The sequence below is a fragment of the Ipomoea nil genome, unplaced genomic scaffold, assembly GCF_001879475.1.
Source record: "Ipomoea nil cultivar Tokyo-kokei standard unplaced genomic scaffold, Asagao_1.1 scaffold0415, whole genome shotgun sequence".
Classification (NCBI taxonomy): Eukaryota; Viridiplantae; Streptophyta; class Magnoliopsida; order Solanales; family Convolvulaceae; genus Ipomoea; species Ipomoea nil.
This window is the reverse complement of record NW_017616843.1, coordinates 3,182,624-3,202,021: the sequence shown is the minus strand read 5'-3', so window position 1 is coordinate 3,202,021 and position 19,398 is coordinate 3,182,624. Positions and strand designations below refer to the sequence as shown.

The following is a 19,398-nucleotide window of genomic DNA, read 5'->3' as shown; positions in this document are numbered from 1 at the left end:
ATATATATATTCAATATATATATATATATATATATATATATATATATATATATATATATATATATATATATATATATATATATATATATATATATATATATATATATAAAACGGACCCAAAGGTTATTTATACATATATATCTACAAAAAAAATATACCAATATATATCGACCAAAATTGGAACTTATAATCCTCTTGATTATAATTCCAGTCCAACGATTATCTCAAAAGAGAGAGGATTTTTCTTAGAAGCATAATCCAAAACCGAAAGAAGGAAAAGATGGCTCGTACGTGTATGGATATATGGTTTTTAGCGCGAGTCAAGAGACCACTCTTTTCTTAAAACCTTATTTGCCACCTCCCAAAAGTGCTAGGAGCGTTGTGGCCTAGGTTTCCCAGAATAAAACGTGCTACGGTTCGACGTTTGAGCACCCAAACGAACGAACCTGGCGAACTAGAGCAAAACCTTGAACACGGTTAGGCTTAAGAAAGGAGTAGAAGCAGAAGTATTTTGAAGCTGAAAAGTGTATTTTCGTGTTGTGTGCTTGTTCACTGCGTCTGTAAAAGTCTGCTATCTAACTCCCTTCTTATATAGGGATGATAGAAATGATAGCATTTATTTCGGCATTTACTACACGTTGTGTAATATCTGAAACAACAACACCCATTACTAGAGAGTTAAATTCAAAGTTAAAATTGGAATTAATTAACTTAATTAATTCCATAATGGTGAATTTAAACTCACACTAATCTGTTCCTCCTTGCCCAGTTGGGTCCTTTCGGCCTTGGCCGAGACCTGCGCCCGTAGGTGCCAACGCACACGAGCTTGATTTTGATTGTGGATACTAAACGATTTTAATCAATTTTTCATTTGTAAATATATATATTTACCTAACTATATTTCTAGTAACATATATATACATTTTTTTAATATTTCCAGTAACTTTACATTTTATAAAATATATAACCGAGATTAATATTTTTGTCATCTCGGCTAAACTTTTTGTTTGTTTTTTTTTTTTTCTTTTGACATACTCGGCTGAATCTTATAATTACACAATCCTTATATTCTTAGTATAAAATAACATTTGGTGTAAAAATTATTAATTTCCATATCGATTAATATTCTTTCCATCTCGAAAAAACCTTATATTTTCATCTCGTATTGCAAAACATTTTCCATCTTTAATTACAAAATTTTCCTTATAAATTGTGGATACTTAATGATTATATTCCATTTTCCATTTTTAAATATATATTTTTGCATAACTATATTTCAGTAACATATATATACAAATTTTTTTTTATATATTAGTCACTATATATTTTATAAAATATATAAATGAGATTAATATTCTTTCTATATACTGAGTCAGTTTGGAATCATTTTTCATTTCAGTTAATTATTAATAGTCATTTTCTATTTCAATTGGTCGAAATTTCATGTCATTTTTATTCTTAGTCAATTATTCTTTTTTTATTACATATTAATTAATTATTTGATTATTAATAATCGTTTTCTTTTATTTTCATTAACTTTACATTTTATAAAATATAAAATATATAACTGAGATTAATATTTCTTTCCACCGCGGTTAAACATTGAGATGCAAACTTCATTTTACACTTTTTATTAATACATTTTATACCAGTAATTTTTATATTTTTATTAACTTATTAATATTCAAGTATTAATATTCATTTCATTTTCCAATTGGCCTAGTTTCCATAAAAAAAAAATTATATTTCCAGTAATTTATTAATATTCAAGTATTAATATTCATTTCATTTTTATTTTTTAATCAAGTATTAATATTAATTTCATTTTGTGCGTTTGAGTCAGTTTTGAAACATTTTTAATTTTCAGTCAATTATTAATAATCATTTCATATTTCAATAGGCCTAAATTCTGTGCCGTTTTTATTCTCAGTTAATAATTATTTTTGTAATATTCTTTTAAATACTATAATTTCACCTATGAATATGGTGTGGATAAACGAATAAAACAAATGAACATTCAAAGGAATGTAAACCCATTAAATCTTTCAGTTTAAACAAAAGACAGAAATTTAAAATTTTAAATATAAAATCTATATGCTTATTCGTGCAGTTTACTGAATATGTTTATTACCAATTAACTATCATTACCAATTAAACTATATTACACTATAAATACTTTTCTAACTGTAGTACAATTGTACATGAAACATGCATCATTAGTTCTTCAAATTATAATATAGAAATTGCAATAATTTAGAAAAGAGTTACAGTATAAATATTTCCTATCCGTAATACAATTTTACTTATTATTTTACAGAATCTCCAAATAATAATATTGATTGAAATTACACTATAGTTATTTTCCTAACCTTAATACAATTGTACATGAAACATGCACCAATATTTCTACAAATAATAATATTGAAATTGCAATAATTTAGATTAGTATTACAGTATAAATACTTTCTTATCCGTAATACAATTCTAACTAATTATTTTACTGAATCTCCAAATACTCCGTAATAATATTGATTGAAATTACACTATAAATACTTTCCTAACCTTAATACAATTGTAAATGAAACATGCATCCTTATTTCTACAAATAATAATCTTGAAATTGCACTATAAATACTCTCTTAATCGTGAACAATTCTATCATCGATCATTTTCTATTCTTCTCTGGTATTTCTGCTATTTCTCCTTATGATTGACTAATGGAGTCTGTTTTCGTCTCTGGCTCCTTATTGGTAACAAAATATTATATGAAAATTAACTAATATCTATTAATTAGTAATATTCATTGGAAATTCTGTGTAATAACGTAATTTTATAAGGAAATAATGATTTATTAATTATTATGTAATTTTATAAGGGACTAATGATTTATTAATTATTATTTACACTAATAATAATAATAATTCAAATACTAATTTTACACTAACTTATACTATTAATAAAAGTCAAATCATCCCCTTCATTTTTCTCGTCGTACCTAATATGAATATTAATTAATCATCAACAGTTGTCTCTGGTGGAGTTGAAGAAGTTGCTATCTTTGTGGGCGAAGAGCCTGAGGGACTTTTCAGAAATGTCAATTCCAGACGAAAGCAACATGGGTTATGATGGAAAACATGCTGATAGCCGAAGAGTTGACATATGACAAGGAACGGTGGATGACAGAGCATGAAATGTTGGTAACACAATTGACGAACGAGCATAAGAATGTCTACGAATTTGTGATGAATGATATTGATTCTAATGGATGTGAATTGTACTTTGTGTATGGTTACAGAGGAATAGGCAAGACGTTTGTGTGGAGAACGTTATCATCAAAGATAAGGAGCCGCGGTGACATTGTTCTCAACGTTGCTTCGAGTGGAATATCTTTGCTCTTGCCGGGAGGCAAGGTGACGCATTCCAGATTTGCTATACCACTCTCTTTGAATGAAGATTCCACGTGCAATACATCGCAAGGCAATAACCTTGCTGAGCTTATAATAAGGAGCAAATTGATAATATGGGACGAAGCACCAAAAACCATGAGGGATCTATCGAGGTTCGCCATACCGGGTAGTGCTGAAAAGATATTTTGTGGAAAGACAGTAGTTTTGGGCGGCGATTTTAGAAGGATTCTTCCCGTTATTCTGAAAGAAATGAGACCAATAGTTGTCGGAGCCACAATTAATTCTTCTTACCTCGGACAAATTGTAAGGTATTGAGGCTCACAAATAACTTGAGACTACAGAGCTTAGCTTTAGAGGAAAATAGACAGACGGTTGATTGGTTTCAAAATGGATTGTTGATCACGTTGTAACGACGGTTTGTCTGAGATTGATATTCTGACACGGTTTCTGTTGAAGTGTAGACCCGATCCAATAGCAACTATAGTGGAAAACACCTTCCCAAGCGCAAGATATGGCATGCTTGATGAGTCGCACCTAGAAGGCCAAGTAATCCTCTCACCGACTTTAGATGTCGTTTATCAAATTAATCACTACATGTGTGACATGAACACTGCAAAAGATCGAACATATTTAAGTTGTGACTCTTTGTGTGAGGATATGGGTGTTCACAGGGCCGTTCTAATAAAAATTGGGATCCTGTGCAATATTTTAAATTGGGCCCCCTTTTTTTTTAGTAATTTGTATATAAAAACAATAGTTATTCAAAAAGTTGTGTCAAAAATTCAAAATATAAATATTCTATAAAAAATACATCTAAAATTTCATTTTAAAAAGTGACATGCGCTGTGCACATTTAGTCATATAATATACACTCAATTTCATGCTCTTTAAGTCTAACACCAAGATGTGTCTAGTCCCTAAAAGACCAAATCACATTTTCCTATACCTTTTATAAAAGTCTTGCAACAAAAACAATACACCTTGTCAAGTTCTTTTGAATAATGAATATACAAGCCAATCTCGATCACACTTCTCTCCATTTGGCAAATATCTTGCGTAAAACACTGACGAAAATCTTATTGAGAATTTATCTTTAGGACCTTTATTTATTGATAAATCTATTTTAGGACCATCTTTCACACAAATATCTATTAATTTAGAATCAAGGGCATCCCAATTTCTTTGATCATATATATTAAATAAAAGTGAATCATTTGGTTATCATTAGCTACGGCCGACGGTACTCAGGAATAAGATTTGCTAATTTTGCTACAATACTACATAATGACAAATGAGCTTTGCTAATTTTGCTACAGTACTACACAATGACCAATGCATGAGATTTGCTTAATGCGGCTTATATACATATATAATTTTTTTTTTTTAAATATGAGGCCCCCAAAAAATTGGGGGCCCTGTGCGCCAGCCCTGGGAAAACATGCCCAGGGACGGCCCTGGGTGTTTATTCGGTTAACCGAACCATTTTAACCGAACCGTTTTAACTGAAAATTTTAAAACTTTAACCATTAATATAACCGAACTTTGTATTGCCGAATTAACCGAACCGAAGTTTTTTTCGGTTAATCGGTCAGTTAACCGATTAACCGAACTTTTTAAAACTAAAGTTTTAAATCCTAAAAATAATACCTATAATAATAAATCCAATTAAAATAATACATATAATAATAAATCAATATATATATATATATATATATATATATATATATATATATATATATATATATATATATATATATATTTAAAATTTCGGTTAACCGTTCGGTTAATTTTGTTAACCGAAGTTTCAAACCAAATTAATCGTTAACCGAAATTTTAAAAAACCTTTAACCATTAACCGAACCGAAAAATGTTCGGTTATAAAACGGTTAACCTAACTTTGTCGGTGCGGTCGGTTAACCAAAAATTTACCGAAGTTTGCAACCCCTATGTAAGGAAGAATAAGACGATGAAAATTTATCTGAAGTACACAGTCCTGAATTCTTAAATAGTTTGGGATTGCCTAGACTTCCTAATCATTCATCAACATTAAAGGTTGGTGCACTTGTTATGTTATTGCGGAACATAGACCACTCTCTTGGTCTTTGCAACGGTATGCGCCTCATCATCACAAGATTGACAGATCACATTGTCGAAACAAGAATAGTTAATGAGACACATCAAAGAACCAGAGTTCTTATACCCCGAATGTCTCCCACCCTTCTGATACAAGATTGCCCTTCAGGTGTACATGGCTTTTTCCCGAGTCACCCATCCTTGATGGCCTGAAGGTTTTAGATCTAGACAAGGATGAACAAAATTCTGTTACTGCTACCAATGTCGTCTATAAAGAGATTTTTAATAATGTGTAACTCAAACTAGTGATATTATGTTTTTTTTAATAGAAAGATGAAAAAATTTCTATATATCTACATAGAAAATATATATCTTCCATACAAAATAATATCTACAACTAAGTTGCTAGACAACGAGCTACTTAGCCCAATTAATACAAATATAATCTTAAACATTGATATATAAACTCTAAAGTTTCAGTACTGGATGCGTATATATACACGTTAGCTATTAATTGAATAATTATTTGCTCGAATTCAAGCAATGATAACATCAGAAAACATAATCGATCCAACTCAATTCTTCAATTGCACTATATAATATCCGATGTTATAATTTATACAATTATATATCGATCCAAATATTCTTAAAATATTATATTATAACAAATCTATTTCGTGTAACGCACGGGTGAAAATACTAGTTGAATAAATGATTGTACTAATGAATTGATGTTTTGGTATTTATGGTGTTTGAATAAATTGTTTTTATTATATTATACTTAAAATCAAAACAGATTAAAAACAATGGTTTAAAATCGTTGTCTATACTGACTTTCAACAATACCAGTTTCAACAACACTCAATAGACAACGGTTTTTAAATGTTGTCTATGTGCGTGAATTTTAACAATACTCAATAGAAATCAGTTTTTAACCGTTGTCTTTGTGGGTGACTTACAACAATACTGGTTTTAACAACAAAAATTTTAACTCAAAAACAACAATTTTTAACCATTGTTTATGTGCATTTTCTCTTGTAGTGTAAGCTAGGAGTGGTATAATGGATCAAGTAATGATGTCCAATGGTAGACATGAGCCTCTTTTATAGTGTCTAGACTCCCCTCCTTTGCTGCCATGTGTATGGTCTTGGTTGCTCTCTCTTCTTGGCTATATCTGTGTCTCATCTTAACCCCACTACTTGCCACATTGCCCCTTTCTTCTTGCAATAAGTATGTCCTACAGCTTCTTCTTACACAAGAAATGCAGTAGCTTAGTTGTGCAATTGTTTGTGTAGATATAAGTTGTATGTAGGTTGGGAATTCGACTCCTTGCAACTCCACCTCTTTTCCTTTTCGCTCCACCTTTACACGCCCTCTAGTAGGCTTACCTACTATTCTCCTTCTGAACCCAACATCTTTTTGCTAGCTACCTTCCTCCATGGCTCCATTCGAATCTAAGGGCATCCTCAATAATGGTAGGATTTTGAAGAGATTTTACAGGTGTGATTAGGAAAGAGAAATGGATAAAAAGAAAAAATAAAAAATAAAATCAAAAACTGAAAAAAACCCTCCAAACCCCCCCCCCCGCCCCCCCCCCCCAAATCCCCTAAAATTCCCAAAATCCTGACAAAATTCTCTAATTAACATAACAACCACATCCCTCTCTCTTCTCGATCTCCTCTCTTCTCTAACACATCATTTTTTTTTCTTAAAATCTATGCAAAATTCCGCTATTGGCAAACATTTCTTACCTTTAGTCAAAGTCATTAATTAATATAATTCGTATTGGCAAACAATTGATTGCTAAACAACGCCAATGTCACAAAAATATTCTACCACTTTTATTCAACACAAAGTTACTGAATAATGAAAAATGAACAGTAAATATTACAACAAAGCAAAGTAAGATTATCTTAACAATAATCCGACAACACAATTACACAAACTGATAAGCTAAGGCAAAATAGTGCTTTGCCTACTTAAAAGAACCTCCTAATAACGTTAAGAAACAAACAATAACAATTGTACAACACAGAAGCAGACACCAATAACAACAAAATCATGAAAATGAGCCACGGCTAGGTGTGGGGAGAAATAATATAATGTTGGCTTAATTATTGGCACTTGAAGCCAGTAGGGACAGTCTTTTGGCAGGCACTAACAAGAGCACTGAGAGCCACCGGCACTTCCAGGTTGATCCCAAGCACGTTGGCCTTCAGGGCAGTGCAAAGGCAAGCGGCGACTTCCAAATCCGCCAGCCCTGCAAGAAGAGTGCAGCATGGGCTGGTTGGGGCGTGCCCAAGCTCAATGCTCACCAGCCCTCCCAGCAGATTAGCGCACACGCCCAGCTTCAGTGTGTCCCGAGGGCAGTATGGGTTCACCGGCGGTGCCTTCGGCGGCAGCTTGGGCGTGCATGTGCCGCACGCTGTCGTGAGAGTGGCTAGGAGGAGAAGGGAGAGGGTGAAAATGGTCTTGGTGGCCATGGCAGCTGGGAGGATTTTCTCTTCTCTGCTCTGCTCTCTCAAGATCTAAGGGTATATATGGTAGTGTTTGCTTAGGGTAGGGTGACTTTGGGAAGGGCAGTGGTGTTTATAAAGGGGAAAAAAAGTAATCCGGAGGGTCTAGTTGAGTGGAAGAGACTCATTTATCCTTAACCAAAGGTCAAGGGTATGATCCTTAACTTTGGGTATGAAACAGCCACTACTGGAAATTATGAAATTTCCGACCACCCTGAAAGTGATCTTAAATCTGATACCAAAAAGTGGTCGGAAATAGCAATAAAGGTTTTTCCGGATACCGAAAGTGGTCGGAATAAGGCTTTCGACTTGATTTAAGATCACTTTCAGGTGGTCGGAAATTGCATATTTCCAATAGTGAGCCTTAAATCTTCAGGCTAGATGTCCCAGCTGAAAGATGTGCTCTTACAATCTAGCGAAAGGATTAGTCACTGTGTCGGATAGTGAAAACTTTGGGTATACCCAAAAAAAAAAAAAAAAAAAAAAAAAAAAAAAAAAAAAAAAAAAGGGAAAAAATGTGAGGTTGGAGATGAGAGATTGATTGAGTGAAAGAGAGTGAGAAGCAAGATTGTGCTGTACCAGTTGGAATTTTTGTAAGTTTCTGCCATCAAATTAAAGTTGTATATATGTTCTTGGATATATATGTACTGGGTTGGCTAGGTTGTGGTAAATTGTATGGCCAGTATGAGTATATGGTACAATCATCGCTACAGTTTTGGCCTTTTTGATTCTCCTTCAACACTGCATTATTGATGAGATCGAACTTGGTTTTATGTAGTATATATATATTGCTTTTTACAAATTAGTTTTAGTTTTAGAAATAAAAGTTTATTAATAAGATGTGGAAGAGAACATGGGAAGACCCAACATGATATGTTCAACTCGTGACTATTTTTTATCCATATTCCCTTGACATTGCCCTTTCCAATTTATTTCTTATTTCTTTAATAAAATATGTGTGCCAACATATTGTTTTCTTCTTTTACTTTTTACTTCTTTCTAGCTTTTCTTCTTTCTTATTGTAATTTAGAATTGTTGGTTTTAAATCAAAGAATACATTAAGAATAACAACCTAAACATTCTTATCAACGCCTTTTTAGTCAAAATGCAATTTACTTCTCTTATATGATTTGTATGCTATTATAGAATTCATTCATACTCTCGAGTAGCTAGTAACTACGAGTTTCCATTGTCACAAAAAAAAAAAAAAAAAAAAAAAAAACATTGGTTGTTTGGCGCGTGATTAACAATGATGATTCTACATAATAATCTACGATTAAAGTCTCTAGAGTGCACTCATTTAAGCCAATTGGCGCAGTGTACATCTACAAAACACTTTGTGGTATCCTAGTAAACTAACTCCATAAGTACAAGGGATTAGTTGAGGCATAATATTTAAATTTATTAACTTGAGGTCAAGAATAATATAATTATGTAACTTTTGAACTTCTTTAGGCCGTGACTATTTTGTAATTTTAGAGTTCATTTAGAAAGTTGTTACCATTAGTGTAGCATCATTGATATACAATGCATATAGTGTTATTGTCAATGTTGCTCCTAAATGTTGTTTTTTTTTTTTTTTCTTTATCAAAGTTAAGTAGAGTTAATACCCAAAATCGTCCTCGACTATAGTGGTTTTTCTCAATTTCGTCCTAAACGACTTTGGTGACCTAATATCGTCCCAGACTTTTGTGTTTCGCTCAATTTAGTCCCAGACTTTTGTGTTTTTGCTCAATTTAGTCCTTCATTTGTTATTCTGTCCATTTGGTGTTAAATAAATAGACAATTCAGTAATTTTAATATTGGCATCTCTTTACTCATAGACATGTGAACTGCGAAATCCTTTTTTTTTTTTACGAATTACTCCCAGAATTACTCCTAAAACTGCGAATATAAAATTTGATTTGCAGGTCCGGGAGTAATTCTGGGTGTAATTCGTACAAGAAAGATGAATTTCGCACTTCACAAGTTGAAAGTAAAGAGAGATCAATATTGACATACTGAATTGTCCCTTTATTTAACACCAATTTGACGGAATAACAAATGGAGGACTAAATTGAGCGAAACACAAAAGTCTGGGACAATATTAGGTCACCAAAGTCGTTTAGGACGAAATTGAGAAAAACCACTATAGTCGAGGACGATTTTGGGTATTAACTCAAGTTAAGTATTAATGAGTTTATACTTGGGAAGCATTTTAAGGTGTCGGACCACAGAGAATAGAGTGTTAAAGACTAAGTTCTTGATGAATGTGAATCATTAGATTTATCTAATTTAATGGTATGCAATTGACCGCATGGGACAGACAAGCCACATGTGATGATGTATTTTTTTTTTGTGGTGCATTTTTTGACATTTCATTCTGGTGTATTCTCGAACACTGTATGATGCATTTATCCTTACCTAATGGTGTATGTCACAATGACCGCACGGGAAGACTCGTTCTCACAGGAACCAAAATCTATCTATACCTAATGGTGTAATCCACAATGACCGCTCGGGAAGACCCGTTCTCACAGGAACCAAAATATATATATATATATATATATATATATATATATATATATATATATATATATATATATATATATATATATATATATAGGGAAGGGATCAGGTGCATTTGTTGCTTCCCGTGCGGTTGTGCGGTGGATTAATGTGCTTGAGGTTTATACTTAATGTGCGTGAGTGTTGTGCTTAATGTGCGTGATGTTAATATGCGTGAGTTTTGTACTTAATGTGTCTGAGTGTTGTGCTTAATATGCGTGAGATTTGTGCTTAATGTGCGTGAGTAGTTTAGAATTACGAACTCAGAAAGAAGTAGAACAGAAAATCACCATATAACTATGCTACTGAAAAGAGAAGCACCCATATAGTCATGATAAAATGTTTGCACCAGCACCCTTTTCGCACCTTCATTCCTAAGAATCTGAGCTATGCTACTGAAAAGAGAAGCACCCATATAGTCATGATAAAATGTTTGCACGAGCACCCTTTTCGCACCTTCATTCTTAAGAATCTGAGCAAAAGCATCAAGAGAGCTCTTGTACTTGACGGCTTCACCAGATGTCATCATCATTCTTCTCCGGACATTGTGTCAATTGGGTAAGAAGCAATACCAGCACCATTTGTGATAACCCATCCGAGAACAAAGCTAGCGAAGAAACTATCCTGTAGGTCTCCACTTTTCTGCTGCATTTTACACATTCACGGACATTAAGTACAAATCTCAGACACATTAGATACAACACTCACGCACATTGAGTACAAATGTCACGCACATTAATAACCGCACGGGAAGCATTCACCCGCACGGGAACCTGAGTATATATATATATATATATATATATATATATATATATATATATATATATATATATATGCACATAGTGCGTGTGAAAACATTCTTGCAGAAACCAAAACTCATTTTGACGTACGTCATACATACAGCATGCAAAGCCAAAAAGTCATTTTACTTTCTAGTATCTTATAGCATGTGAAGCCAAAACCGTAAAATCATTTTACTTTTCGGTATTCTTATTGTATGTGAAGCCGAAGAGTGAAACAACTCTGCTGCGATTCCAATTTTTCGGTTCTTAGGTTTGGTTCTAACTTTGAGATTTTAACTTTGCACTTCTTAATTTGTGGTTTTAATTTTTCAGACAGTTAAATCTAGAGATTCTTCTCTCTTTTCAAAATCTTCTATAAAGTCAATTCTGAAGATTTTTCTCTTTTCAAATTCCCAAATAAAATTAAAGAGAAAATTACACTTTTGGTTCTATAACTATAGGGGTGGTAGTTTCAATTCGTGACTTTTAAAACTATCAATTTAGTCCTTTAACTATGCTTTCCACACATTTGGTCCGGCGGCCGGAAAAACACAATCATTTGTTTATTAAATATTTAGGGGGGTAAAATGGTCAATTATGTTTGAGAAAAAAAAGGGGAAAAATGCTGGCTATTATTTCCCACCTTATTTAACGTCTTCTGAATTCTGCTAACAGTAGGGTTTTCGATTTCTGGGGGAGGCGAAGGAAGCACGAAAGAAGTTGGAAGAGAAGAAAGCAGTCGCACGCACCATTCTCCATCAGCTCGTTCTGGGTATGGCTAATTCATATTCTTCTTGTTCTTCTAATTCTGCTACTGAGTACTATGAATTTGGGGAAAGCTTTCCAATTATCCATTGTAGATGTGGTGAACAATTGAAAATTCGAACTTCATGGACAAATGAAAATCCCGGTCGTAGATTTTGCCAATGCTCCGGTGCTATTGTAAGTTTTTCTTTTTAAAGATTTTTGTAATTTTTTTGCGGGATGTATGAATGAAATTGGTTAAATGTTCTTTGAATTAATCCAGGGTAATGTGGGATGTGGATTTATTGATTGGTATGATCCTCCAGTGTGCTATCGTTCAAAGAGAATAATTTCGGGATTGCTAAAACGCATCAACCGACAAGATGATGAGATACATAAATTAACTATGAAGCTTAAAGGTAATAAAGATGATGGCAAAGTGTTTGGTAGTTGTATGTGGATGAACAAGGTTGTAGCAGTGTTCATTGTAATATTTGCACTATTTATTGGTTGTAGGTTTTGGTAGTGAACTGATCCAAAGAACCGGTCTGTATGTGTAATGTATTTTGGTAATGTAAGAATTATGGTATGGTTTGGTAATGTAAGAATTATGGTATGTTTTGGTAATGTAAGAATTATGGTATGGTTTGCTAATGTAAGAATTATGGTATGTTTTGGTAATGTAAGAATTATGGTATGGTTTGGTAATGTAAGAATTATGGTATGTTTTGGTAATGTAAGAATTATGGTATGTTTTGGTAATGTAAGAATTATGGTTTCTTTTGGTAATGTACGAATGAAGGTAGATTTTGGTTTACAATTCACCAATGATATACTGCTTTAGCAAGACTGCACAAGCCCATGATTTTATTGCAAAATAGCTGATTTCAAAAGTGCCGATTTCATTAGCCAAGACTTGTTTACACTTCACAAAAGAGTTACTACTTTACAATTCACAAAAAAAGTGAGTGTTGGTAATGTATAACACCACCACCTGCTGCTAGTTTTCAAACAATATGACCAAAATCTACAAACTAAGTTACGGTTTGAAATCATTCAGCAGCACTAAGTTACCAAAACATACAAACTAACTTCAAGTTTCAAAGTTTTCAGCATTACATTACAAAAAGTTTCCAAAACCAATCAAAGTTAACCTGCAGTCACTCAATGTCAACTTGGTCATCCTTGTTGCCAAAGAGCTTGGACTTCATTACTGTCTTGCTCCTTGTATAATATGGCTTTTTCAAGTTTGATTGCATCACTTTGGTTCCCCTCTTGGATTTGGCTTGCTTTTGAATAGCATGGATGCCCCCACTTTGGTTCACTTCATGTTCCCCTGATCCAGTCTGGTCATCAACCTGCTGTGCCCCTTATTCATGATGCTGATGTCCTAATCCACTTTGTTCCCCTTGTTCATGTTGTTGCTGTCCTAATCCATTCTGGTGCTCTCTTGTAGGCAAATTGATGGGAATTTGGTGGGTGGCATAGATGACCCTCTTCTTTGGCTTCAACTGTAAACAAACATCTTAAGTTTCAATTGGTTTATAAAGAGTTTACTCTAATGCAACAGTATATAATATTAAACCTTTTTATTTGGATTAGATGGACACTTCCTAGCATTATGTCCAGCTTCCCTACATACAGAACAGTGTAGTTGAATGTGGTTTCTGGACACTCTATTTCCATCTTGGGTCAACTCAGCAGCTGATTTTGTCCTTAACTTTTTGGGCCTCCCAACCTGAATAGCACCAACAACTGAAATCAAATTTCATACATTACACAGTAAAAGGAGAATGGGTAGGAAATAAGCAATTACCTTGGCAGAATACAAAGGTGGCAATGGGGGGAGGGGGGTCTGTCACACATAGGCCACTCAGCAGGACCTGCCATTGGGTTGATACATTCACTATATATCTTCAGATAGGTTTCTTTTGAATAGAATAGATGGACAAAGTCAAACACTCCACCCTTCCCATATTTTTTCCATATAGCGCATATTGCGTGCTTGCATGGAATGCCAGAAAGCTCTCACCTCCTACAAGAACATTGTTTTCTTTTCAAGTCAATTTGCTGTTGATCCCCATATAAGTGTCTAACGTCAAACTTGAAGAAATCACATTAGGTTGCCAAGTAACCAGCTGCATCGTTCTCAATTTACTTCAACTTCCTGACAATTTTAGGACATATCAAAGACTTCCATTCTGCTGCTTTCTGTCTATTCTCAAATAATTTAGCTACCACCATTTTCCTTATAATTTCTAGGCACTCAATGATTGGTTTGTCCCTTGCTTCTAATATAGATGCATTCCAAGACTCACAAATGTTATTTACTAACATGTCACAATGGGATTTTGTAGAGAAGTGGGATCTAGACCATTCTGTTGGGCTCTTATCACCTAACCATTGGTATGCACCTTCATCTAATCTCCTTAGTTTAGTTAAAGCATCAGCGAAAGCATTTACAGTGTTAGCCCTAGCACAAGCCCATAATGCATCCTTAAGAACCTTACCTTGGAAACCTGCCACCTTCATATTTGCATGTAGGTGTCTCACACAAAACCTGTTCTCCACACCAGGTAGCAGTTCATCAAATGCTGGAACTAATCCCTTCTGTTTATCACTTATGAAGCAGTAGTCATCCTCCTCTGTGTCACTTATCAGCATATCATCTTTCAGAAGCCGTAGAAACCATTTCCAAGATTCCTTTTTCTCTCCTTCCACAATAACATAAGCTAGTGGAAATATACTATCATTTGCATCTATAGTAACAACAGTCAGAAGCGTCCCACCAGTTTCAAATTCAAGGTGACAACCATCTACCCCTATCAGTCCTCTACAATTCTTGAAGCATTGCTTGCTACTTTTCCAACAAACATACATTCTCAGAAATCTCTTCTGGCCACTTGCATCAGTTAAGTCACTCAACTTCAAAATACATGTTGTCCCCGGGTTTGTTGTTAAAATTTCTTCACGATACCTCCAAATCTTTTTGAAGTTGGCTTCTTCATCACCTACTCTTACCTTCTTTGCCTTCCAAATAGCCCTATATGCTTGTGAATCACTCACATAAAATCCATCCTCTGTGCACACCTTATCCTTGAACTTTCTCATCATCCAATCTGGGTGGTCTTTTAATTGAGTTGACCACCTCTTAGCAACCACACTTGATTTCACCATTGAGTTCTCCCAAACCAAGAACAGCCTTCATGTTCATCTACCATGTTCAAAATTCTCCATGACAGTGACCCTATTACTTTTCTCAACCCTATTCTCCAAGGGCAACCCTCCTGTGTACACTTAACAATGACCCTTTCCTTGTCATTTTTAAGTGTTCTAATTTCTTTGCTATTATTGAAAGCATAATTTTGAACTGCTTCTCTAAACTGTTGTTTGGAAGCAAATGTCATGCCGAAAGTGAAATGGGGGTCTTTCAAGTCTGTTGCAGCTCTAAATATAAGCCATTTGTTTTCCCCATCACCATCACTATCAGAATCCAGTACTGACTCCTCATCAGAAAAGTTGATTTCATCCAAATTCTTAACCTTCTTCTTTGTTTCAGCTACAACAATCTGCTCATCTACTTTATCATCTTATATAGTGAAGCCATCCCTAGCCCCTACAACAACCTTCTCATCTACCCCCCAAACTCTCTACCTCAATCTCATCTTCTCAATCACTTTCTGCCTCAAGTACTTCCATATCAGCATTAATCAAGTCCAACTCATCCATTGTTTCAACCCAAAACTCCAACATATTACCTAGGTTGAGCTCATTCAATATAGATATAACATCAATGTCTGATTGTAGCAACTTCAAACTATCATTCCAATAACAATAAATCAGTGCTCCAACCTCACTATACCCTAACTGTTTTATATTATCCTTCAACACATCTAGACACACTTCATTCGCTTCCATTCTTTCATACACTTCTACATCACCACCCAAGTATTTAACTTCACCAACCCTATTTATTATCCCATTATGGAAAAGGACAACTGAAAATGGGCCAACACCATCTCCTGTAAAGCCATCATTCACACATGCAACAGTCAACATAGTGGTACCCACAAGACAAAAAACAATAAAGTCATATGGAAATGTTTCCTGATCAAAAAAGTATAAACATAATGGTCCCCACAGAATAACAAAAATGTATCCTAAACCCTATATATGCACATCACGAAATCAGTAAACTATAACAGTAGTATTGGTCCCCACCGACCACCACAACAATTTCCCATACTCATCAGAATTCCTACAAAGAATAATAAACAACATAATGGTCCAGAAGTTGGTCCCCACATTACAAGACACAAGTACAAATTCCATTATGCTTTATGCATATATAAACCACACGGCAAACCATAGATATGTTTTACTGCCATTCAACTACACAAAAAACACTCCACACAAACAACACAAAGTCATTCACTATAAAATTTATACAATTTTAACTCTTAAAAATGATTGTAACTTACATAGTTGTAGCGTAATTGGGGCCGAACTCATTCCAGTTGCAAATGAGTTACGCATTGCAGTAGGCGAAGTCAATGAGAGTTTTATTTCTTCCCGCTTTCTTCGTTCTTCCCTGCTTTCTTCCCGCTTTTCAGAAATATAATTAGGGTTGCAATGCCAACAAATTAGGAATTAAGACGTTAAACAAGGTGGGAAATAATAGCCAGCGTTTTCCCCTTTTTTTCAAACATAATTGACCATTTTAACCCCCCCCCCCCCCCCCCCCCCCCCCAAATATTTAATAAACAAATGATCGTGTTTTTCCGGCCAAAATCCACCGGTGATTTGGCCGGAATGACCAAATGTGTGAAAAAAAACATAGTTAAAAGACTAAATTGATAGTTTTAAAAGTTACGAACTGAAATTACCAACCCTATAGTCATAGAACCAAAAGCGTAATTTTCTCTAAAATTAAATAACTTTTAATAAGATATTCTCTAAATTTAAAATAATATTTTAACTTCATCACCACTTCTAAAATATTATTTTAAGTTACTAACATATTTGAAATCCTCAAACATATATTATATAAATCTCCAACAGATCAAACCATTAAAAAAAATGTTCAAAACATGTTGGATGGGGGAGTTCTAAACCGACTAAACCAACTTAAACCAAAAAAAATAACAAAAAATATATATATAAAAAGATAAAAGTGCCCGTACTAAAATTACGAAAAGTCATGAGAAGGATTAAAAGTGTCTAAAAATAATAGTCTGAGATGTTAAATGATAAAAATGATAGTCTAGGGTTAAATTTGAAATTGTCATCAAAGACAAGAGACCTCTGATAGAATTAACTCTTTAACCTATGTTACTTTCAAATTAGGCTTTGTAAGATGTAGAAGTAGTAGTTTCATGAGTTAGTTTTCCAATATTATTTTTTTTGGTGGATGTTTTCCAATAATATTTGAATAACTTTAGTTTGACCTCAATCGTTATACCCTACACCACGGCGCCCGTAGCACTGTGCGCCGTGCACTTCCCAAAACGACGTCATTTTGGGAGGTGTGGTAGGAAGTTGCTGTGATTATGTATATTTGTTCACACAATTATGTATATTTGTTCATACAATTATGTATATTTGTTCATACAGTTATGTACATTTTTTATACAATTGTACATTCTTTTTATACAATTATGTACATCCGAATCAGAAAATTTGTGTGTATCATGTTAAGAGTTGATGTGTATTATGTTAAAAGTTTATGTTTATTATGTATTATGTTAGATTATGTGTATTATCTTTTAAAAAGAGTATGTATATTTTGTTATATAATTATGTACATTCATGTATACAATTATGTGTATTCTAGTATAATATTATGTACATTTTTTAACAGGGGTTTTTTTTAAAAGAAAAAATAACTGTCATACACTGGGGCGGGAAATTTCAAAAACAAAAAAAAAAAATTAAAACTACGTCGTTTTGCATCTGGACGCACAGTGCAACGCGCGCCGTGGTGTAGGATATAAATTGCCGTTTGACCTTTCTATATTAAAATTATCCAAAATAGCAAAGAAAGGTCATTTTAATTTGAGTCAGAATTATTATAAGTACTAAGGTCATTGAAATTTCAACTCCAAATAACCTTTTCTAAAGGTATCCTTGCATCAGTCCTTCATCTTAATGAGATAAATCGAATATGCCCCTTCTAATGCATCAAAACCATTCAAACCAAGTGTAAGGCCATCAATTAAATAAAATGTAAAGAATCGTAAATATTTAATAAGAACAAAAGAAACTAATACAACTCCAAAAAATAAATAAATAAATAAATAAATGCACATTGCTATTTGAAGTAGGCAAAAACTTGTGTGAGACCGTCTCACGGGTCTCTATCCGTGAGACGAGTCGAATCTTTGAGGCGTCTCACGGATAGAGGTCCGGAGACGGTCTCACACAAGTGTTACCCTTTAAAGGATTGTAAAACCTAAAATCTTAAAGCCGGATTTAGGTTAGCCTATGTATGAGGGCGGGAGCTTAAAGTTCATTTTATAACACACCTAGTGGGACTCGAACCCACAATTGCTTGATTAGAAGTCAAGTGCCTTATCCATTAGGCCATAGGTGCTAATTCAAAATGTTTAGACTAGGATTCGAACACATGACCTTATGCTTGACTTGAAATATTATAATTTCTTTTTGTGCATTAATTGCACGTTTGATTTGCATAATAGGCTTGGAATGGAATTGAATGACATTCCAAGGAATATATATGTCTATTTCAATCCATTGTTTGTTAATGCATTTTGTACCCAGAAATATTGTTCCAGGAAATTAACAATTCCCCTTGCAAGGAGAATAGCTATTTCAGGGGCCCATGATATTAGGATATTCCCGAATTTTCACGAATATACTAAGATTGTGTTTGGTTCATGGGCTTACACATCAAGAATGAGAATCAAAATGTAGGTAGTGTTTGGTTGACAACTTTTTAAAATACAACTATGAGATTTGATTACCCCTTCAATTAAAAATTACATTCCCTAATTAAAAACGGGTATCATTCCATCTTATTGCTAATATGATTTTTTAAGTTTAGATTAGAGCTTTTAGATTTTTGTTTTGATTTTTTTTTTTTGTTTATATTGTTGCTTTGGATGTCATTATATTAGGATCAATTGTCTTAATTTTATATATTTGTATTTTTAAATCCTTTGTTTCCATTTGTGTCAGGCATAACCAAACATCAATATTGGTAATCATTTCAATTTCACCCTATAATCAAATATGCAAAATACTTTCACCAAAATCAATTATCATTACCAAATATTTAATTTTCATTCTGATTCCAATTCCCTTGTGCGA

General features: G+C 33.7%; 2 protein-coding genes and 1 non-coding gene across 3 annotated transcripts; 1 reads left to right on the top strand and 2 right to left on the bottom strand.

Moving 5' to 3' along the window:
* The first annotated feature begins 3,125 nt into the window (after window positions 1-3,125).
* Window positions 3,126-3,722, top strand: LOC109172220. The gene has a single exon (XM_019321368.1). The coding sequence runs from the start codon at window positions 3,126-3,128 to the stop codon at window positions 3,720-3,722; it is 597 nt and encodes a 198-aa protein (XP_019176913.1).
* Window positions 3,723-7,297: 3,575 nt separating this feature from the next.
* On the bottom strand, window positions 7,298-8,056 carry LOC109172323 (pEARLI1-like lipid transfer protein 2). The gene has a single exon (XM_019321506.1). The coding sequence runs from the start codon at window positions 7,961-7,963 to the stop codon at window positions 7,595-7,597; it is 369 nt and encodes a 122-aa protein (XP_019177051.1). The 5' UTR covers window positions 7,964-8,056; the 3' UTR covers window positions 7,298-7,594.
* Window positions 8,057-18,588: 10,532 nt separating this feature from the next.
* Window positions 18,589-18,661, bottom strand: TRNAR-UCU. The gene has a single exon. It is a non-coding gene; the product is annotated as a tRNA-Arg (tRNA).
* Between the last annotated feature and the right edge of the window lie 737 nt (window positions 18,662-19,398).

What these genes read in the sequence shown, in the direction of transcription:
- LOC109172220 (XM_019321368.1), top strand. Translation starts at nt 3,126, where the DNA reads ATGGAAAACATGCTGATAGCCGAAGAGTTGACATATGACAAGGAACGG.
- LOC109172323 (XM_019321506.1), bottom strand. Translation starts at nt 7,963, where the DNA reads ATGGCCACCAAGACCATTTTCACCCTCTCCCTTCTCCTCCTAGCCACT.